We start from the raw sequence: 17,079 nt of genomic DNA, 5'->3' as shown, positions 1-17,079 counted from the left end.
GGCTACAATACACATAGCTATCACATGTTTGATTCCAGGCATGCTATCTGGTCTGAAGCTCACAGCAGACTTTGCTTTTATAGGTGAGCAGCTACCAACACACCTGTCACTAATAATCTAGGGAAATGGTTAACATAAGCTATGCATTATGGGTTAAAACAGGGTGCATGAGAGAATGTGACCACAATAAGACTAATTAAAAAAAAATAATCTAATAAACAATATATACACTTAACATCGGCACTCACCTTTCCTAGTTTTGGGGTGCCCTATGGCTTGTGACCACATTGTTTAAACAGACATTGTAAGGGCTCTGCACACACTAAATTAACTGATAATAAATACTGGAGATTTGGTTCATGAATTGATCAATGCATTTAAGCCTGCAGCCCCCTTCATGGAACCCCACCTTTCTGATGGGAGGCTATTCCACTTATCTACTACAGGTCCTAATATGGCTTAAATCAGGGTTGCCGACTTTAAAAAATTCCTCTCCGGGAGAAGCCCGGAGAGGAATCTTCCATTACGAGTTTTGGGGGCGGGGTTTATCAGTGACGTCATTAAGCCCCGCCCCATTACATGAAATAGCAGAAATAACTGTTCTCCATGGAGGGGGTGGGGCTAAAACGTCACGATTGTGCCGTGTTAGCTCCGCCCCCTCCCCTGAGACCCGCGGATTGCGGCATATAAATGCCGCGATCGGGGGTCTCATTGGGGGTCCCCCTGATTCCGGGAGGGTTGCCCACCCTTCCGGGGGCCGGGAGGAAGTACCCGATTTTCGGGAGACTCCCGCAAATTCCGGGAGGGTCGGCAACCCTGGCTTAAATGCATTGATCAATTCATGAACCAAATCTCCAGTATTTATTATCAGTTAATGTAGTGAGTGCAGAGCCCCTACAATGTCTATTTAAACAATGTGGTCACAAGCCATAGGGCACCCCAAAACTAGGAAAGGTGAGTGCCGATGTTAAGTGTATATATATATATATATATATATATATATATATATATAAAGTTTTTAAAGACGTTTTTAGTTTTGCATTAAAAGTGAAGCCATCGACATCAAACAGGTAACAGAGGTACTTATCATATTCCAGGGGGAGCTGGTGATCCAAACAGCTAAAACCCCCAACAACCCTTCCTGCCCATATATATATATATATATCACCTCTCTTCAGTTTTAGAACTTTAGTAAATGTACTCCTCGTCCATAAGTGTCACCATATGCTAGAAGAGGAAGGTGGCAGGCAGTATCTGATCAGCGATATCATTCACTGCCCAGAAACTCAGCCGGCTGACACAATACAAACTGAGAGACCGTCTCCGCTAGAAAACTTTGGTGCATCATTCAGTGAATCATTGTTGTGTAAAAGATCAGTTCATCAGTCACCCCTGGAGATGTAATCTCATTCTAAATGTTGGGTCACTGCACCCTGTGTGCTCATATGCCGGTTCCCCGAGTGCGGGCCTTGTTCAGCTCATTACATAACCCGCGGCACACTCACAGGTTCATCCGCACACCCGGGAAACATTAAAATATCTATTTCTGTGACAGATCCTCAGATATCTTTAAATGAGACGGAGTCTCTATAAATATCAGTACTAAGGACCTATGGAAAATATCTAATTTCTGCAAAGACGGGAAAACGGTTTAACTCCTTCATTGCAGGATGAAATGAACATTGAGCGCAATACCGTTAGACCGGTTTGTCAAGACGGTGGAATTTATGGGTTTATATATTTACACAATGAATCGAACTGGAAGAAGAGTTTTTGCCATTTTATACAAGCCGAAAAGTCTGTTTTGACACCAGATTCTTTCTGTACCCAACGCATTCCGCCGCCCCGCACTGGTCCCCTTCACCTCCTGTACGGGCAGCCTGCTGGTGGGATTTCCCCTCTCTAGCAACAGAGACTTCTTCTGGGTGCAGAGAGGAGGAGGACCCCCGGGCGTAGGAGGGGAGTGAGACACGCGGGCACCCTCTCACCCGATGCTGGTGGCTTCGCAATGGGCAGGTCTTCCCGCAAGAGCTGTCCTTTGCCATACTCATCGCATATGATAACATATATGCGATCACTTTCACTGCGATGCTGGGCAGGATGTATGTCGCAATGATGATGCATTCCGCCCTCAGAGGGGCGCACAATGGGGCAGATGTATTAAGCCTTAACAAGAGATAAATGCCAGGGTGATAAAGAGAGATAAACGTGCAGCCAATCAGCTCCTTACTGATTTTTTTCAAACACAGCCTGTAACATGGCAGTTAGCAGCTGATTGGCTGGATGTTTATCTCTCTTTATCACCCTTGCATTTATCTCTTGTTAAGGCTTAATACATCTACCCCAATGTCAGCAGCGGGTGCAGTGCAGCAATGTTTTGCTACGGTGTACGCACCAATGCCAAAATCCCGGCAATGGATTAGCGCACACACAGAGGATTTACTCAGAGAGTGAGTGACAGGTTTGAGGGAGGTAATAGGGAGTGGCTAGGACAATGCAGGCGCGTTCGGACCGGTTTATTGGGCATGTCCCGGTCGGCCACTGTGAATACGCGCGCAGCTAGTGAGGCCATAGTGTATAAAAGAACCGTTCGGCCCACATACACATGATGCTCCAGTTTCTACGCAATCGGTGGCACCGGAGTCATTAGCATATTCATGTAAGTCCGCCGCACACAAAATCACAGCTACGCATGCAACTGCCTGCACCTCTGAATCAGGCCTTCACTTTACTGCTTTCCATCCCTCCCCAGATTCCAGAAGGATCTTCCGACAGCTCTATTACGAAGGCACCGCATGCCACATCATCCAATCAGAGAACACACAGCATCGCGGATGGGCTATTGCATCATTTGGGAAAACCGATCGATCGATTGATTGACCGACTGACTTGATACAGTAAATGTGACCAGTGATCATCTCACCTGAGCCACCAGATTGCAGAGTCGGGTCCCCTCTTGGGTGAGGCTGTACAGGCTATGGATTGCCGTCTCCATTCTGTATATATTATCACAAGTGTCCAACTCTTCCATCAGGCCCTGCGGGGGGAAGAACACAGCGATTTGTACACAATGCCAGGCTGCAGAGTTATACAGATCTGTCACAATGGGATAATGCTGTCTTCTGTCACTGAGGCAGACAGTCCAATCAGTGTAATTAATAAGCCGCAGTCATATCAATCTCAATGGAGTTTCACAGACAATCAGGCTTCCTCTCATCTCCGTACAATAGCTGTATCTCCGTCTCAGTGCGCTGTACCCTGTATCAGCAGCAAGATCATGCACAAGTCAACGTTATTACGGAAAGACGTACGTTTATTACAGGCGTGTCACATGAAAATGGCGCAATGTGCAAATCTGGATCATTTTATGTAAAAACATTTCAGATTAAAATGAGCAGATTGGGCTGTAACCGATAAATAATATTCTTTCATATTCACTTTGGCCTGTCACATTTCACTAGGGGCGGATTGGCTATAGGAGATATAGGAGGGCTGGTGCACCTGTGGGGCCCCCATGGGAAGAGGATGACAGACTGGTGGTGGGGGGGTGTTGGGGATAGAGGGTGGCGATGTGGGAAATGTTTCCAGGGCCACACTAAATTCCCAATCCACCCATGACACCAGTGAAGGCATTGTATTGGAGTCAGTATAAAGTCACAGACACTACTGCATAAAAGACACAAGGACTGCTGCAACTGCAGATTCAGGCTCTCTGAGGAGGGATCCCGCCCTTTCAACAGGCCCCACCCCCTCAACAGACCGCGCCTCCATGACGCCTGCTTCCAGGGCTGGTTTTCCATCCCAATCTTCCCCTGCATATCCCTAGAGGCTTACTAATAAGTAGGGGTGTAGCATAATATCAACCATGAATAATCGACATTCACAATGTTGGCATGGGAAAAGGTCAACAGTGTAATAGGTCGAAATAGACAAAAGGCTGCCACAAGCAATAGATCAAGAAGGAAAATGTTGACACATGAAAAGGGTGCAGTGTCATTAGTTTTAGGTGTCAATGTCGACATCTGTCAACACTGGTCCCCAATTATTGTAGCACGTATCCTCGCAGGGCTCGCTTCGTTCGTCACGCTCCAGGCCCGGTGCGCCCAGCAAACTTTAATGTTCCCAATTGTCATTCACATGGATTGAAAACTATTGAAAAGTCCAAAGAAAGTAATAAAGTGGTGAACAACTCAATCGCTGCCTATTTAAGCAATTCCAATGTGGTTAGACAGGTTCTATTTGATTGTAAGCCTTTGTGACGAGGGCCGTAATTGCATTTATTTGATGTCATACTCTATTGTAAGCAATATTTGTTGTTTTATATCTCATTGCTGCGGGTTTGTGGCATTTATTGTTGCTGTAAACATTAGACATCGTTATTATAAATGTAAATGAAAAACGACATCGCTTTGTCTCTGGAGTGTGAACCATACGTTTAAATCTCTCAATAATATAATACAGATCTGTCCTTCTGTGCCCCCAATTAATAAGACATAAATGTAAGTTTGAGTTATCGCATAATGAGACATTTTTATACAATTATATGTAAAACAACAGTAAGAAGAGTACAAGTAAAAATGATTTAGCAATCAGCATCAGTTAATGGAAGCGTGTAATGTCAGGTATTGCAATGGTGTTGGGACCAGAAGTTTATATTTCAGAGGTGACTTGACATCATTGGATGATTTATATGGTGGCCATACACACATGCGATCGAATGCGATGTGACATCGCATTGCGATGTCCAATCATATCGATTGCATCCTGGTGGTTTTTTTCCCAGCTCCCGATGTCCCATGTCATCTGTGATGCCACATTGTGTGGTGGATGAGGACTGGCGGAGGTGGAGCGCAGTGCTGTGCAGGAGGGCTGGCAGCAGTGGAGTACAGCGCTGTGAAGGAGCGCTGGCACTCAGCGCTGGTGGAAGAATTTGAAAAAAAAAAAAAAACACTGGGCGGCACTCTGATTGGCTGAGACAGGCGGCCGCTCATTGGCTGAGAGAGAGCTCTCAGAGGGATGCCCAGTGTTTTAAATAGTTTTTTCAAATTCTGACGTCACTGAGCCCCGCCACCACCAGCGCTCCTTCACAGCACTGCGCTTTACCACCGCCAGCCCTCCTGCACATCGCTGCTCTCCAGCCCATAGGACGTGCATATAATCCTTTGATTTATCGCACAGATGTGGTCGAAATCGAAGGATTGTATGCAATATCGCCCTAGTGTATGGGCAGCAATATATTCACCACAATATATTCACCACAATCTTACACAAAGTGGTGGCTTCAGTAGCTGTCACTCAAATAGAGGCAAACGAACACCATAGCCCACAACATAGTACCATTTACCTCCAAATATATAGATATCTTTTCTGGAATATGAAGTCAGATAAGGACCTTTTATCTCCTACTTCCTCACCAATATAAATACTGTACTATGGGCCGGATTCTGCTTTGTTAGCAAAGCAAAAAAAGCACCAAATGGGTAAAATCATGCTGCACTGCAGGCTGACAGATGTAACGGGAGTCAGATTTGGGTGGGGTGTGTTCAAACTGAAATATAAATAAATTGCATTGTAAAAATAATAAAGCAGTCTGAATTTACCCTGCACAGAAAAAATATAGAACTCCCCCAAATCTACCTCTCCCTGCACGTGTTACATCATTTGTGTGCATTTTTGCTTTGCTAACAAAGCTAAATCATTCCCTGTGTATATTGGCCCATATGTACATGACCAGACACTGCACAAATCTCTGTAAGGAATGTCCCCTACAAGGATGTCCCAGCACTGTCCTTCAGATCCCAGAAAATATTTATGGAGGACACTCAGGGGCTGATTGTTCCCTCACCTGGCGGAAGGTGCGGAATAAAGAAGAAGTAGAATTTGATTGGTTGCCCATAGCAACACAACATGCCATCTTCAATAGAACCCCCATCTCATTACATTTACCCCAAAGGGTTTTCTCTGTGACAAAAGAGTAGATTTTGCCCCAAATTGAACTACTGTACAGACAGGGTATTATATTGGCACCTGTGGCCCTGAGATTACCTTATCATCTATATATATGTCTAGTGTCTGATTGTGTGTCTCCAAAACACTGCCACCTGTTGGCAGCGAGTGAAACTACATCTCTACAAATGTACAAACACAGGCAATCACAAGGTAGCAGACTAGCTTTCGAAGCATTTGCTAACTAGTATATTTAGCTAAGAGGAGACACGAAGCTTTAATTCCCATTATTATTATTATGGTTTTATTTTCTTGCTTATTTGTGTTTCTTACAGTGATGAACGGTCATGGGGGGGGGGGGGGGTGATTAATATAATACAAAAAGATGTTTATAACTTATAATATCATCTTTGTACTACTCTATCCATTATATAGTCACAGGGCAAGGCTGCCCCACATCCCGAGTCCTACTTTGCACGCACTTTGCTGCGCACTGAGCCACCGTGCACCTCATCCAACTGGTCCGGACACATCTGCATCGTCCTTCCACGCCCTGCTATACCAAAATCGACACCCCGCAACACTGTCAGAACCCCATCGCCATCCCCTGCCGACTGCAGTCGCAGTTTTCGCAATGCGCACAAGTGTTAAATTGGCGAATAGCAATTTACCACTTTTCCTAGGAGTGCTAAATCAGGCCCAATTTTAGCAAGCGGATGTGGAACATTGTACCACTTTTCACCCTGTTAGCATTTGAATTTTGAAAACTCCTAGATCATTGAGTAGCTGCAAATAACAGTCACAGTTTCCAAACCACCCAACAGGTCACATGTTCCAGGTCACCTGACTGGTGCACAGGGAAAGTTCACCAACTGCCACATTTTTACAGAGCACAATGGTGATGCATTGTAAATAGCTTAAAGTCCTTTTAGCATATGATGTGCCCTGCTCAGACAAAGTCCCCCTTCAGCTATAATAACATATAGATGGTAACGTGGCTACTGAGACTAGAATATACACACAGACCATGCCTTGCATCCCTCAGAGAACAATGCAAGGTAACACAATGATGAAGCTGGACCCGGCACAAGGCTCAAATGAAATTCCCCAGGTTTTCCCGTAATCCGGGTGACATGTCAGTGTTTATTTATTTAGGACTTGTCACTCTGGTAAATAATGTATTAAAGCTTTTTGTAAGATTTTAGGGCAGCGCATAGCTGCGGAGTAGGAGAGAAATAATGGAGGGGGATAATGACAATAAGAGGTGGCCTTTCCCTGCAGCAGCATAACCTTAGCCAGACGCGTGGCACCACAGCAAAGCATTACATCATCCTATGACATCATTCCCTATGAATTACTGAGCAGCACGCCAGACGCTGGTTGCAGGAGAGGCGCTGGCAGCGACTAGATCACAATGTACACGCGGCGCTGCCCATCACCGCTCATTCTCAATTCTCTGATCACAATTTCATTTTATTAAATGCATTGGTGTCGAATTTGATACAATTAGGAAAATATCGGCAAAAAAAAAAATCCAGATAAAAGGAACCAAGAACGCTATGGAGGAGAATTGTGTCTGCAAATGAGGAACACAAGGGGGGGGGGGGATCACATAGAATCACTGACTATTTGGAGGCTATTCCCATATAAGGCAAATTGATTTTGTCCCCGCACACAAGGCTGAACATCTATTCTCATGCGTGCAGGGATATTCGGGGTGCAGGGGGGACCTTCATGCTGGTGGTGGGCAGCTTTGTGTGTCAACCAGACACCTCTGTACTGAATTCATCTGACGCTCTATATACACACATGCAGTCAGCTCTCACAACATGCATCTGCTGCATGCACCTGCAGCTTTAATGCCACTCGCAGTCAGCTGTCACTACACGCATCTGCTGCATGCACCTGCAGCTATAACACCACTCGCAGTCAGCTCTCACTACACGCATCTGCTGCATGCATCTGCAGCTTTAATGCCACTCGCAGTCAGCTCTCACGACATGCATCTGCTGCATGCACCTGCAGCTTTAATGCCACTCGCAGTCAGCTGTCACTACACGCATCTGCTGCATGCACCTGCAGCTATAACACCACTCGCTGTCAGCTCTCACTACACGCATCTGCTGCATGCACCTGCAGCTTTAATGCCACTCGCAGTCAGCTCTCACGACATGCATCTGCTGCATGCACCTGCCGCTATAATGCCACTCGCAGTCAGCTCTCACTACACGCATCTGCTGCATGCACCTGCAGCTATAACACCCTCACAGTCAGCTCTCACTACACGCATCTGCTGCATGCACCTGCAGCTATAACACCACTCGCAGTCAGCTCTCACTACACGCATCTGCTGCATGCATCTGCAGCTTTAATGCCACTCGCAGTCAGCTCTCACGACATGCATCTGCTGCATGCACCTGCAGCTTTAATGCCACTCGCAGTCAGCTGTCACTACACGCATCTGCTGCATGCACCTGCAGCTATAACGACACTCGCAATCAGCTCTCACTACACGCGTCTGCTGCATGCACCTGCAGCTATAACGCCACTCGCAGTCAGCTCTCATGACATGCATCTGCTGCATGCACCTGCAGCTATAACACCACTCGCAGTCAGCTCTCACTACACGCATCTGCTGCATGCACCTGCAGCTATAACACCACATGGTCAGCTCTCACTACACGCATCTGCTGCATGCACCTGCAGCTATAACGACACTCGCAGTCAGCGCTCAGTACACGCATTTGCTGCATGCACCTGCAGCTATAACACCACTCGCAGTCAGCTCTCACTACAAGCATTTGCTGCATGCACCTGCAGCTATAAAGCCACATGCAGTCAGCTCTCACTACACGCACCTGCTGCATGCACCTGCAGCTATAACGCCACATGCATTCAGCTCTCACTACACGCATATGTTGCATGCACCTGCAGCTATAACGCCAGTCGCAGTCAGCTCTCACTACACACATGCATGTACTGTACCTGCAGCTATAACGCCACATGCAGTCAGCTCTCACTACACGCATCTGTTGCATGCAGCTATAACGACACTCGCAGTCAGCTCTCACTACACGCATCTGTTGCATGTACTGTACCTGCAGCTATAATGCCACATGCAGTCAGCTCTCACTACACGCATATGATGCATGCACCTGCAGCTATAACGCCAGTCGCAATCAGCTCTCACTACACACATCTGTTGCATGTACTGTACCTGCAGCTATAACGCCACATGCAGTCAGCTCTCACTACACGCATATGTTGCATGCACCTGCAGCTATAACGCCACTCGCAGTCAGCTCTCACTACACGCATCTGTTGCATGCACCTACAGTTATAACGCCACATGCAGTCAGCTCTCACTACATGCATCTGCTGCATGCACCTGCAGCTATAACGCCACATGCAGTCAGCTCTCACTGCACGCGTCTGCTGCATGCACCTGCAGCTATAACACCACATGCAGTCAGCTCTCACTACACGCATCTGCTGCATGCACCTGCAGCTATAATGCCACTCACAGTCAGCTCTCACTACACGCATCTGCTGCATGCACCTGCAGCTATAATGCCACTCGCAGTCAGCTCTCACTACACGCATCTGCTGCATGCACCTGCAGCTATAATGCCACTCGCAGTCAGCTCTCACTACACGCATCTGCTGCATGCACCTGCAGCTATAATGCCACTCGCAGTCAGCTCTCACTACACGCATCTGCTGCATGCAAATGGATCTTCTCACTTTGGCTTCCCATACTATGGGGCCCATATATCATATAATATTTGGGCTAATTCCCCGAAAACACCTGAAATATTAAGTATCACCTGAATGTATGTAGGAGGGACTGCAGGAGGAATCTCTGATCCCTGCAGGGATACCTCCTGGCCCGCTCGCTGCTCAATGTATCAACATCAAGCAGCATCGCAGTGGGTCATTCTGAGATGGCGCTAGCCCGTTGTAGCCTATGGGCTACAGTCTGCGCTGCCTGTGGGGCAGTGTGGTCAACAGGGTCAACCGGGGGTCTAGCTCAACAGTCAATAGGTCAAAAAACATATGATCGACATGGTCAAAAGGTGGACACAAGCAATAGGTCGGCATAGCTATTGTCAAAGAAAAGGTCAACCAGTTTTGAGGGATTTTTTTTTGTTTCTTGAATTTTTACCATTTGTAGAATATATGCATCTGAATATGTAACATACCGCCCAACATTTGAAGGAAGACTTGGCCTGCCAAGAAGGGGAATGTCCCGTTTTATTGGGGCAATCCCGCATCCCTCCTGCGACTGGCAGTGTCCCGCGGCAGGGGGGGGGGGGGCGCGACTCCCAACCCCCACCCCCCTCCCCGTATGTAAGTATGTAACAACTACATGTGTATGTAAGCATGTAACAACTACATGTGTATGTAAGTATGTAACAACTACATGTGTATGTACAGTAAGCATGTGATTGTGTATATATAGCTTTGTCTACACCTACAGGATGTTATCCGCGGTGTCCCCTGTGTACCCTATGAAGCAGTTTCTGAAGCAATGTAAAATAGGATTATATGAAAGCCAAGACATGCGGCAGTGTACACGACACATGCTGATGGCCGCAATGCCGGAATCACATGGTTAATTTACCCGGACTTCCTGAATTAACGCGAGATTGATCAGCTGACTGAAATACTGTCCGACTGATGTCAGGGTCTCATTAATGCAGAATTTCATTGATGACAGGGTGTCCTCATCGTCCGTCTGGGTGCACCTAATAGGAAATCGGGATACAATTAGGCACTGAACAAACAACACAGGAGAGGCGACATGGATAGTATTACAGGGCTTGCATAAACTAAGGGGTGTGGATCGTTTTATCGACCACACTTAGGTCGGCAGTCATTAGGTCAACACCGTTGGGTCGACATGGGGCAAGGTCGACAGGTGTCTGTGTCGACATAGGTCAATGTCGTCAGGTGTCTAGGTCGACATAGGACAAGGTTGACATGGGTTTAGGTCGACATAGCGTTAGGTCGACATGGGTTGTGTCACTGGGTCGGAAGGTCGACGTGTTTTTTTTACTGTTTTTTTTACCCGAATGTCGACACAATCGGCTACGCTCGGCTATTTTATTCTCCCACCACGCCCTAGTGGATGGTAGGGCATGAAATACCGCCTGTCGGCACATGAAAAAAACAGTAAAAAAACCATGTCGACCTTCCGACCCGTCGACACAACCCATGTCAACCTTGTCCTATGTCGACCTAGACACCTGTCGACCTTGATCTATGTTGACCCAGACACCTGTCGACCTTGCCCCCTGTCGACCCAACGGTGTCGACCTAATGACTGTCAACCTAAGTGTGGTCGATAATTCGACCGTATACCAAGCTAATTATATGCCGGGGTAAGCTGCAGCAGAACAGGGATTACCCATAGGGAGAACCACTCTCTGCAGTGTAAGGCCCCTGTATAAGGCAGGACTGGTCGCTCTGCAGATGTTGTGAAACTACATGTCCCAGCATGCCCTGCCATGGAATGTAGCAGGGGATGATGGGATGTTGAAGAGCCACCGGTTAGTTAGCGAGGCCATTTGTGCTCACTCCCTGCCCTCTCTTATTTATTTATTACCAGTTATTTCTATAGCGCACACATATTCCGCAGCGCTGTACAGAGAATAGTTGAACATTCACATCATTCCCTACCTCATGTACACGCACACACAGACATTCTAGGGTTAATTTTGTTGGGAGCCAATTAACCTACCGGTGTATTTTTGGATTGTGGGAGTACCCGGAAGAAATCCATGCAAGCACGGGGAGAATATACAAACTCCACGCAGTTAGGGCCATGGTGGGAATCAATCCCATGACCTCAGTGCTGTGAGTAAGTAAAGCTAACCATTACACCGTCCGTGCTGCACCGCTCTTCTCTTCCCCTCCCCAGGTTTGTTTCTGTTCTTCTTTCCTCTCTGCTCATCCTTACCCCAGCAATTGTACATAGCTTTCCGGCTGAAATGTTCCCCTAATTTGGGTATCAATGGGTTTCCCAGCATCTCATCTGGTGACATCTGCCAGAGGATGTGGTTTGGGGCGGTCAAACGCACAGGACATAGGTTGGTGCTATATTATGAACAAACGGCCCCCCGTCTGGGTATGTCGTTAATATTCTTAATACACTACCCGGGGGTGTGCTACCACAGGACAATATGTATGGATGCAAGCAACAAGGAGAAAAAGGTTTGTCACAATAGTGGTGCACCTCAGATGCGTCGTAGGACTTAAAACATAATTTTTATTAGGGTCATTTTAAAAAAAGAATTAGGCTGCGAAATATGACAGACAACATATAACATGTAACATGGACAGTGCTGATGTGATTTAAAAGCTTGGGCTCATGCGGCGTCCCTTTAGCATTATGAGGATAAATAAGTGTAACTTATATTTAGTACGTCTCACCCTTGGTGCTGGCTATATTGCCTATGATGCACCCAGGGGGACGTAATATAATGTTGTAAACAATTAATGGACTGACTGTGTCATGTTTATATGCACACCACCGTTATATACATATAGAAGAAAATTTCTATTTCATGTGTACTGAAGTGCTGATCGCTGGACAGTTGTTAGATTTAACTGGAATGCACCACTGTATTATTATGTTTTAGTGATTGCCTCTATGTAAGAACACTGTGTAGCGTATGGATCCTGTAATTGGATCCACACAGTGGCGAGGTAAAGGTTAGAGGCAGCTGGCACGATTGCCTAGGATGTACTGCTCTCTTAAACCTATATTCACTTCTCATATGAGCGCATAAGAATGACCAGTGTCTATCTGTCAGGCAATGCTAGGACAGAGTCTCCAGCGTACAGCAGGTGTTGGTAATATTGTGGGCAGTATCACTTTAGGGTCAGGCAGCTGCGTCCCGTTCCTGTCAGAGTCGTGGGGTCACCGGTAAGTATCACCCAGGACTGGCAGGCGGAAATAGCCAACAGCTTGCTCCCGTACGCCCAGTGCTGCTGTAAGGAGCGATGTGCAACAACAATGACAATTTTTAAATAAGCATTAGAGTCCTTAAAAGGACTAGAAATATAACAGTCAGGCAAGAAAATAATAAAGCTAAGGGAGCGACCGCACGGCTCGTGGTGACCAGGTGACCTAGACACCTGTCGACCTTGACCTATGTTGACCCAGACACCTGTCGACCTTGCCCCCTGTCGACCCAACGGTGTCGACCTAATGACTGTCAACCTAAGTGTGGTCGATAATTCGACCGTATACCAAGCTAATTATATGCCGGGGTAAGCTGCAGCAGAACAGGGATTACCCATAGGGAGAACCACTCTCTGCAGTGTAAGGCCCCTGTATAAGGCAGGACTGGTCGCTCTGCAGATGTTGTGAAACTACATGTCCCAGCATGCCCTGCCATGGAATGTAGCAGGGGATGATGGGATGTGAAGTATCGCAACAGTTGAAGAGCCACCGGTTAGTTAGCGAGGCCATTTGTGCTCACTCCCTGCCCTCTCTTATTTATTTATTACCAGTTATTTCTATAGCGCACACATATTCCGCAGCGCTGTACAGAGAATAGTTGAACATTCACATCATTCCCTACCTCATGTACACGCACACACAGACATTCTAGGGTTAATTTTGTTGGGAGCCAATTAACCTACCGGTGTATTTTTGGATTGTGGGAGTACCCGGAAGAAACCCATGCAAGCACGGGGAGAATATACAAACTCCACGCAGTTAGGGCCATGGTGGGAATCAATCCCATGACCTCAGTGCTGTGAGTAAGTAAAGCTAACCATTACACCGTCCGTGCTGCACCGCTCTTCTCTTCCCCTCCCTAGGTTTGTTTCTGTTCTTCTTTCCTCTCTGCTCATCCTTACCCCAGCAATTGTACATAGCTTTCCGGCTGAAATGTTCCCCTAATTTGGGTATCAATGGGTTTCCCAGCATCTCATCTGGTGACATCTGCCAGAGCCCAGGAGGGACCAATCAGCTGGGTTTTTTTTTGTTTAGAAATTCCCAGGTCGAAAATCCCGGGTGATAGTGGTTTCCACTGTGGCTCACCCAGGAAACACCCCCTAAAAACCTTGCTTGTAACAAGGGTAAAAATACTGAATCACTTGATTTTTTGCTTGTTTGCACTGCCAAAAATCCCGGGTAGGTGCACATTCATGTTAAAAAACACAGGATTTTCCAGTAAGTGGAAAAGGGGTATAACAAATTTTAAAAACAGACCATTACATGTTCCCAGTATTGATTTACCAGTTTTTCTAACTTTGTCCTGATTCAGATCCTGTTAGCAAGGCTGTATTTTTTGCAGATGGACAAAACCATGCTGCACTGCAGGTGGGGCAGATGTAACATGTGCAGAGAGAGATAGATTTGGGTGGGGTGTGTTCAAACTGAAATCTAAAGTGCAGCGTAAGAATAAAGCAGTCAGCATTTACCCTGCACAATAACAAAATAGCCCAAATGTAACTCTCTCTCTCTCTCTCTGCACATGTTACATCTGCCCCACCTGCAGTGCAGCATGGTTTTGTCCATCTGCAAACATTGCAGCCTTGCTATCAGGCCCTTTGTACCAACAAGAGGGGAAATACTGTAGTTAGACCATAGCTGCCTACCCTTCTGCATTCTGCAGGAGACTCCCTGAAATAACAGCAATCTCCCTCTCTCCCTCATTAGTCTAGCAATCTCCCTCATGTCACCTAGCCCACATTACACTGTTACATCATAGTTACCTCCTCTCCTGCATTCTGCAGGAGACTCCCTGAAATAACAGCAATCTCCCTCTCTCCCTCATTAGTCTAGCAATCTCCCTCTCTTCCTCATTATAAATAGTATCTCTTACTAACTGCTTTGGGGCTCATCTACATTTGGATAGAAGTCATTTAAAAAAATTCCTCTCAGATGTAGCAGTACATACCCACACTTCTAGCTGCCATGTTCACAGTCTCTCCATATATGGAACTAGACACGCCTCTTTGGGAGGAGCATGGCATACCCCCTTAATGGGGTGCTTTGCCAAATTCTATTACCAACTATAATCTCCCTGAAACTAGTTTTCAAAAGTAGGCAAGTATGCGTTAGACAAAAAGGTAAAACCCAAAAACAAACAGAGTCACTATGTAAATGATCCTTTTAGCACACATTAATTCATTGCACGCCATCTATGTAGATGTTAAATGAATCCAACCTACCTTTCAGTGATTTCTGAAAGTTGTGAACATTTCTCCATTAATAAGGTTTCATTCTGCGGATAAATACAACAATTTTTTTATCAATGTTAATTAAAAAGACGGTGTGAATAATAATGTTTTGGAAACGAAGAACCATTAGTCTTGTCCATCTAAGCCTATAAATATTATATTTCTGGCGAAAGGCCTATAAATAGACTAATCTACAGTCTCAGCAGAACGAACAACAAAACAGCCACATTAGACCCCCAAGAAGCCAATCTCGCACGTCCGGAAAACATCTCCCTCATCTGCTGCGATGCGATTGCTTTCACTTTTCTCTAAATCGACTTCATTAAAAGTTATTATGCTGTTTTGAAACCTGATAACACATTATTTTTTCCCATAATTTACGTCTATCCCAAACAACCATTACTGGGATAAGTGTGTGTGAGTGCAGAGACCGAGGTGGTGGCGTTACGCGTCTGAATGTGATGGATCTGACCTCGGAAATTACTGGCACATAATTCAGCTTCTGTTGTGCGTTGGGCAGGGGAGAGAGCGGCATTATCTGAAGCAATTCAATTATTGCAATAAACTGCCATTGGCCACCGTATTGATATTATTAACCAGGTCCTGATTATTAACGAACACCCGTATGTCTTAAACCGTGAATGCAATTTGAATCCGGCATAGGTTAGACAGGATAATGTTAGCAATTTTCTTTTTTAGCGTGACTTTTTTCTAAACAGCCATTAAGTTAAGACGTAAATCGTGGGATTATCAAAGACAATTTGTAACCCTCACACACACACACACACACACACACACACACACACACACACATATTTATACACAAGTGTAAAAGTAAACTTAAAAGTTTCAAGACTGGTGCACAGAAATATACCGATGGTCATTAATACATCTGGTAATACAGTTTGCTGAATAAGAGTACACTCGATGCTTTAGGTAAAACTTCTAACCTGTCTCTTTTAGAAAGTTCCTTCTATATCAGGCGTGTCCAAACTATGGCCCTCCAGCTGTTGGGAAACTACAAGTCCCATCATGCCTTGCCACAGTTTTGCTAGTAGGGAATGCTAAAACTATTGCAAGGCATGCTGGGATGTGTGGTTGGACAACAGCTGGTGGGCCACAGTTTGGACATGCCTGGTGTATATGAATAAGATAACTGCAACTCTGGGACTGCCACACACTTGCTGAATCCTAGTCTCTTCAGGGTGCATGACCTGAGCAAAAGGCCAGCAGAGGTACTGTAACATTAGGAGAGTGCCCCCAATATATTATTATTCATCTTATTATTGTTGTCATTTGCACAACAGTTCTCTGCAATATGGTGTGGAAACAGTGTCATACAAGGCAGACATAATGGGGAGTATTTGATGGTCTGACGGTGAGCAATGCTGAAAATATCATCGCCAAAAACATGCCACCCTCGCGGCACAAACCCCGTCACCGGTGGCATTGAATGCCGCCCATATACATGAAAACAAAAGTATACAGCAATGACATCCTAAAATCAAACCTCAAACTAGATGGGAACAAGAATTAACTATAACTTCAGATAAAATTGAATGGTCAAATCTGTATTGTTCTGTATATAAAATGCGAAAATCTGTGCTGGAAAATGTTCTACCAACTCTGTCTAAAGTAGTGTACACACGGTGTACACTACTGGTTCGTGCGAATCGCACAGCGCCGTATACACATTCTATTTAGACAGATCTGTACCATTTCCTGCTCAGTCAATTTTTCAATTCGATGTCAAATTCGCGAGGTCGTGTACCGGAATCGAATCGGCAGAGTGCGGCCCAAAACCATTCAATGTCGAAGTAAGCAAAATTGAATAGAAAAAGAGACCAAATCGAACGGTGTGTACACAACATAACTCCCGATAAGACCCATAAGATCTGACGGTCACAGAAAGATCTATGTTGGAGATGTGTG

The 17,079-nt window shown here is 45.7% G+C and overlaps 1 protein-coding gene across 3 annotated transcripts in view; it reads right to left on the bottom strand.

The window, feature by feature from the left end:
• INSC (INSC spindle orientation adaptor protein) overlaps window positions 1-17,079 on the bottom strand; it is a 155,422-nt gene that overhangs the window by 80,609 nt on the left and 57,734 nt on the right. For all 3 annotated transcript variants that reach the window (XM_083164669.1, XM_083164670.1, XM_083164668.1), the window contains exons 4-6: window positions 15,139-15,191; window positions 10,571-10,694; window positions 2,924-3,037 (exon numbers count right to left, since the gene is read on the bottom strand). In XM_083164669.1, the coding sequence (XP_083020795.1) occupies window positions 2,924-3,037; window positions 10,571-10,694; window positions 15,139-15,191 (291 nt within the window). The remainder of the gene's footprint in view (window positions 1-2,923; window positions 3,038-10,570; window positions 10,695-15,138; window positions 15,192-17,079) is intronic.

Source organism: Crinia signifera, chromosome 11 (assembly GCF_055691185.1).
Source record: "Crinia signifera chromosome 11, ASM5569118v1, whole genome shotgun sequence".
Lineage (NCBI taxonomy): Eukaryota > Metazoa > Chordata > Amphibia > Anura > Myobatrachidae > Crinia > Crinia signifera.
The sequence above is the reverse complement of the archived record's forward strand: the minus strand, read 5'-3'. Positions and strand labels throughout refer to the sequence as shown.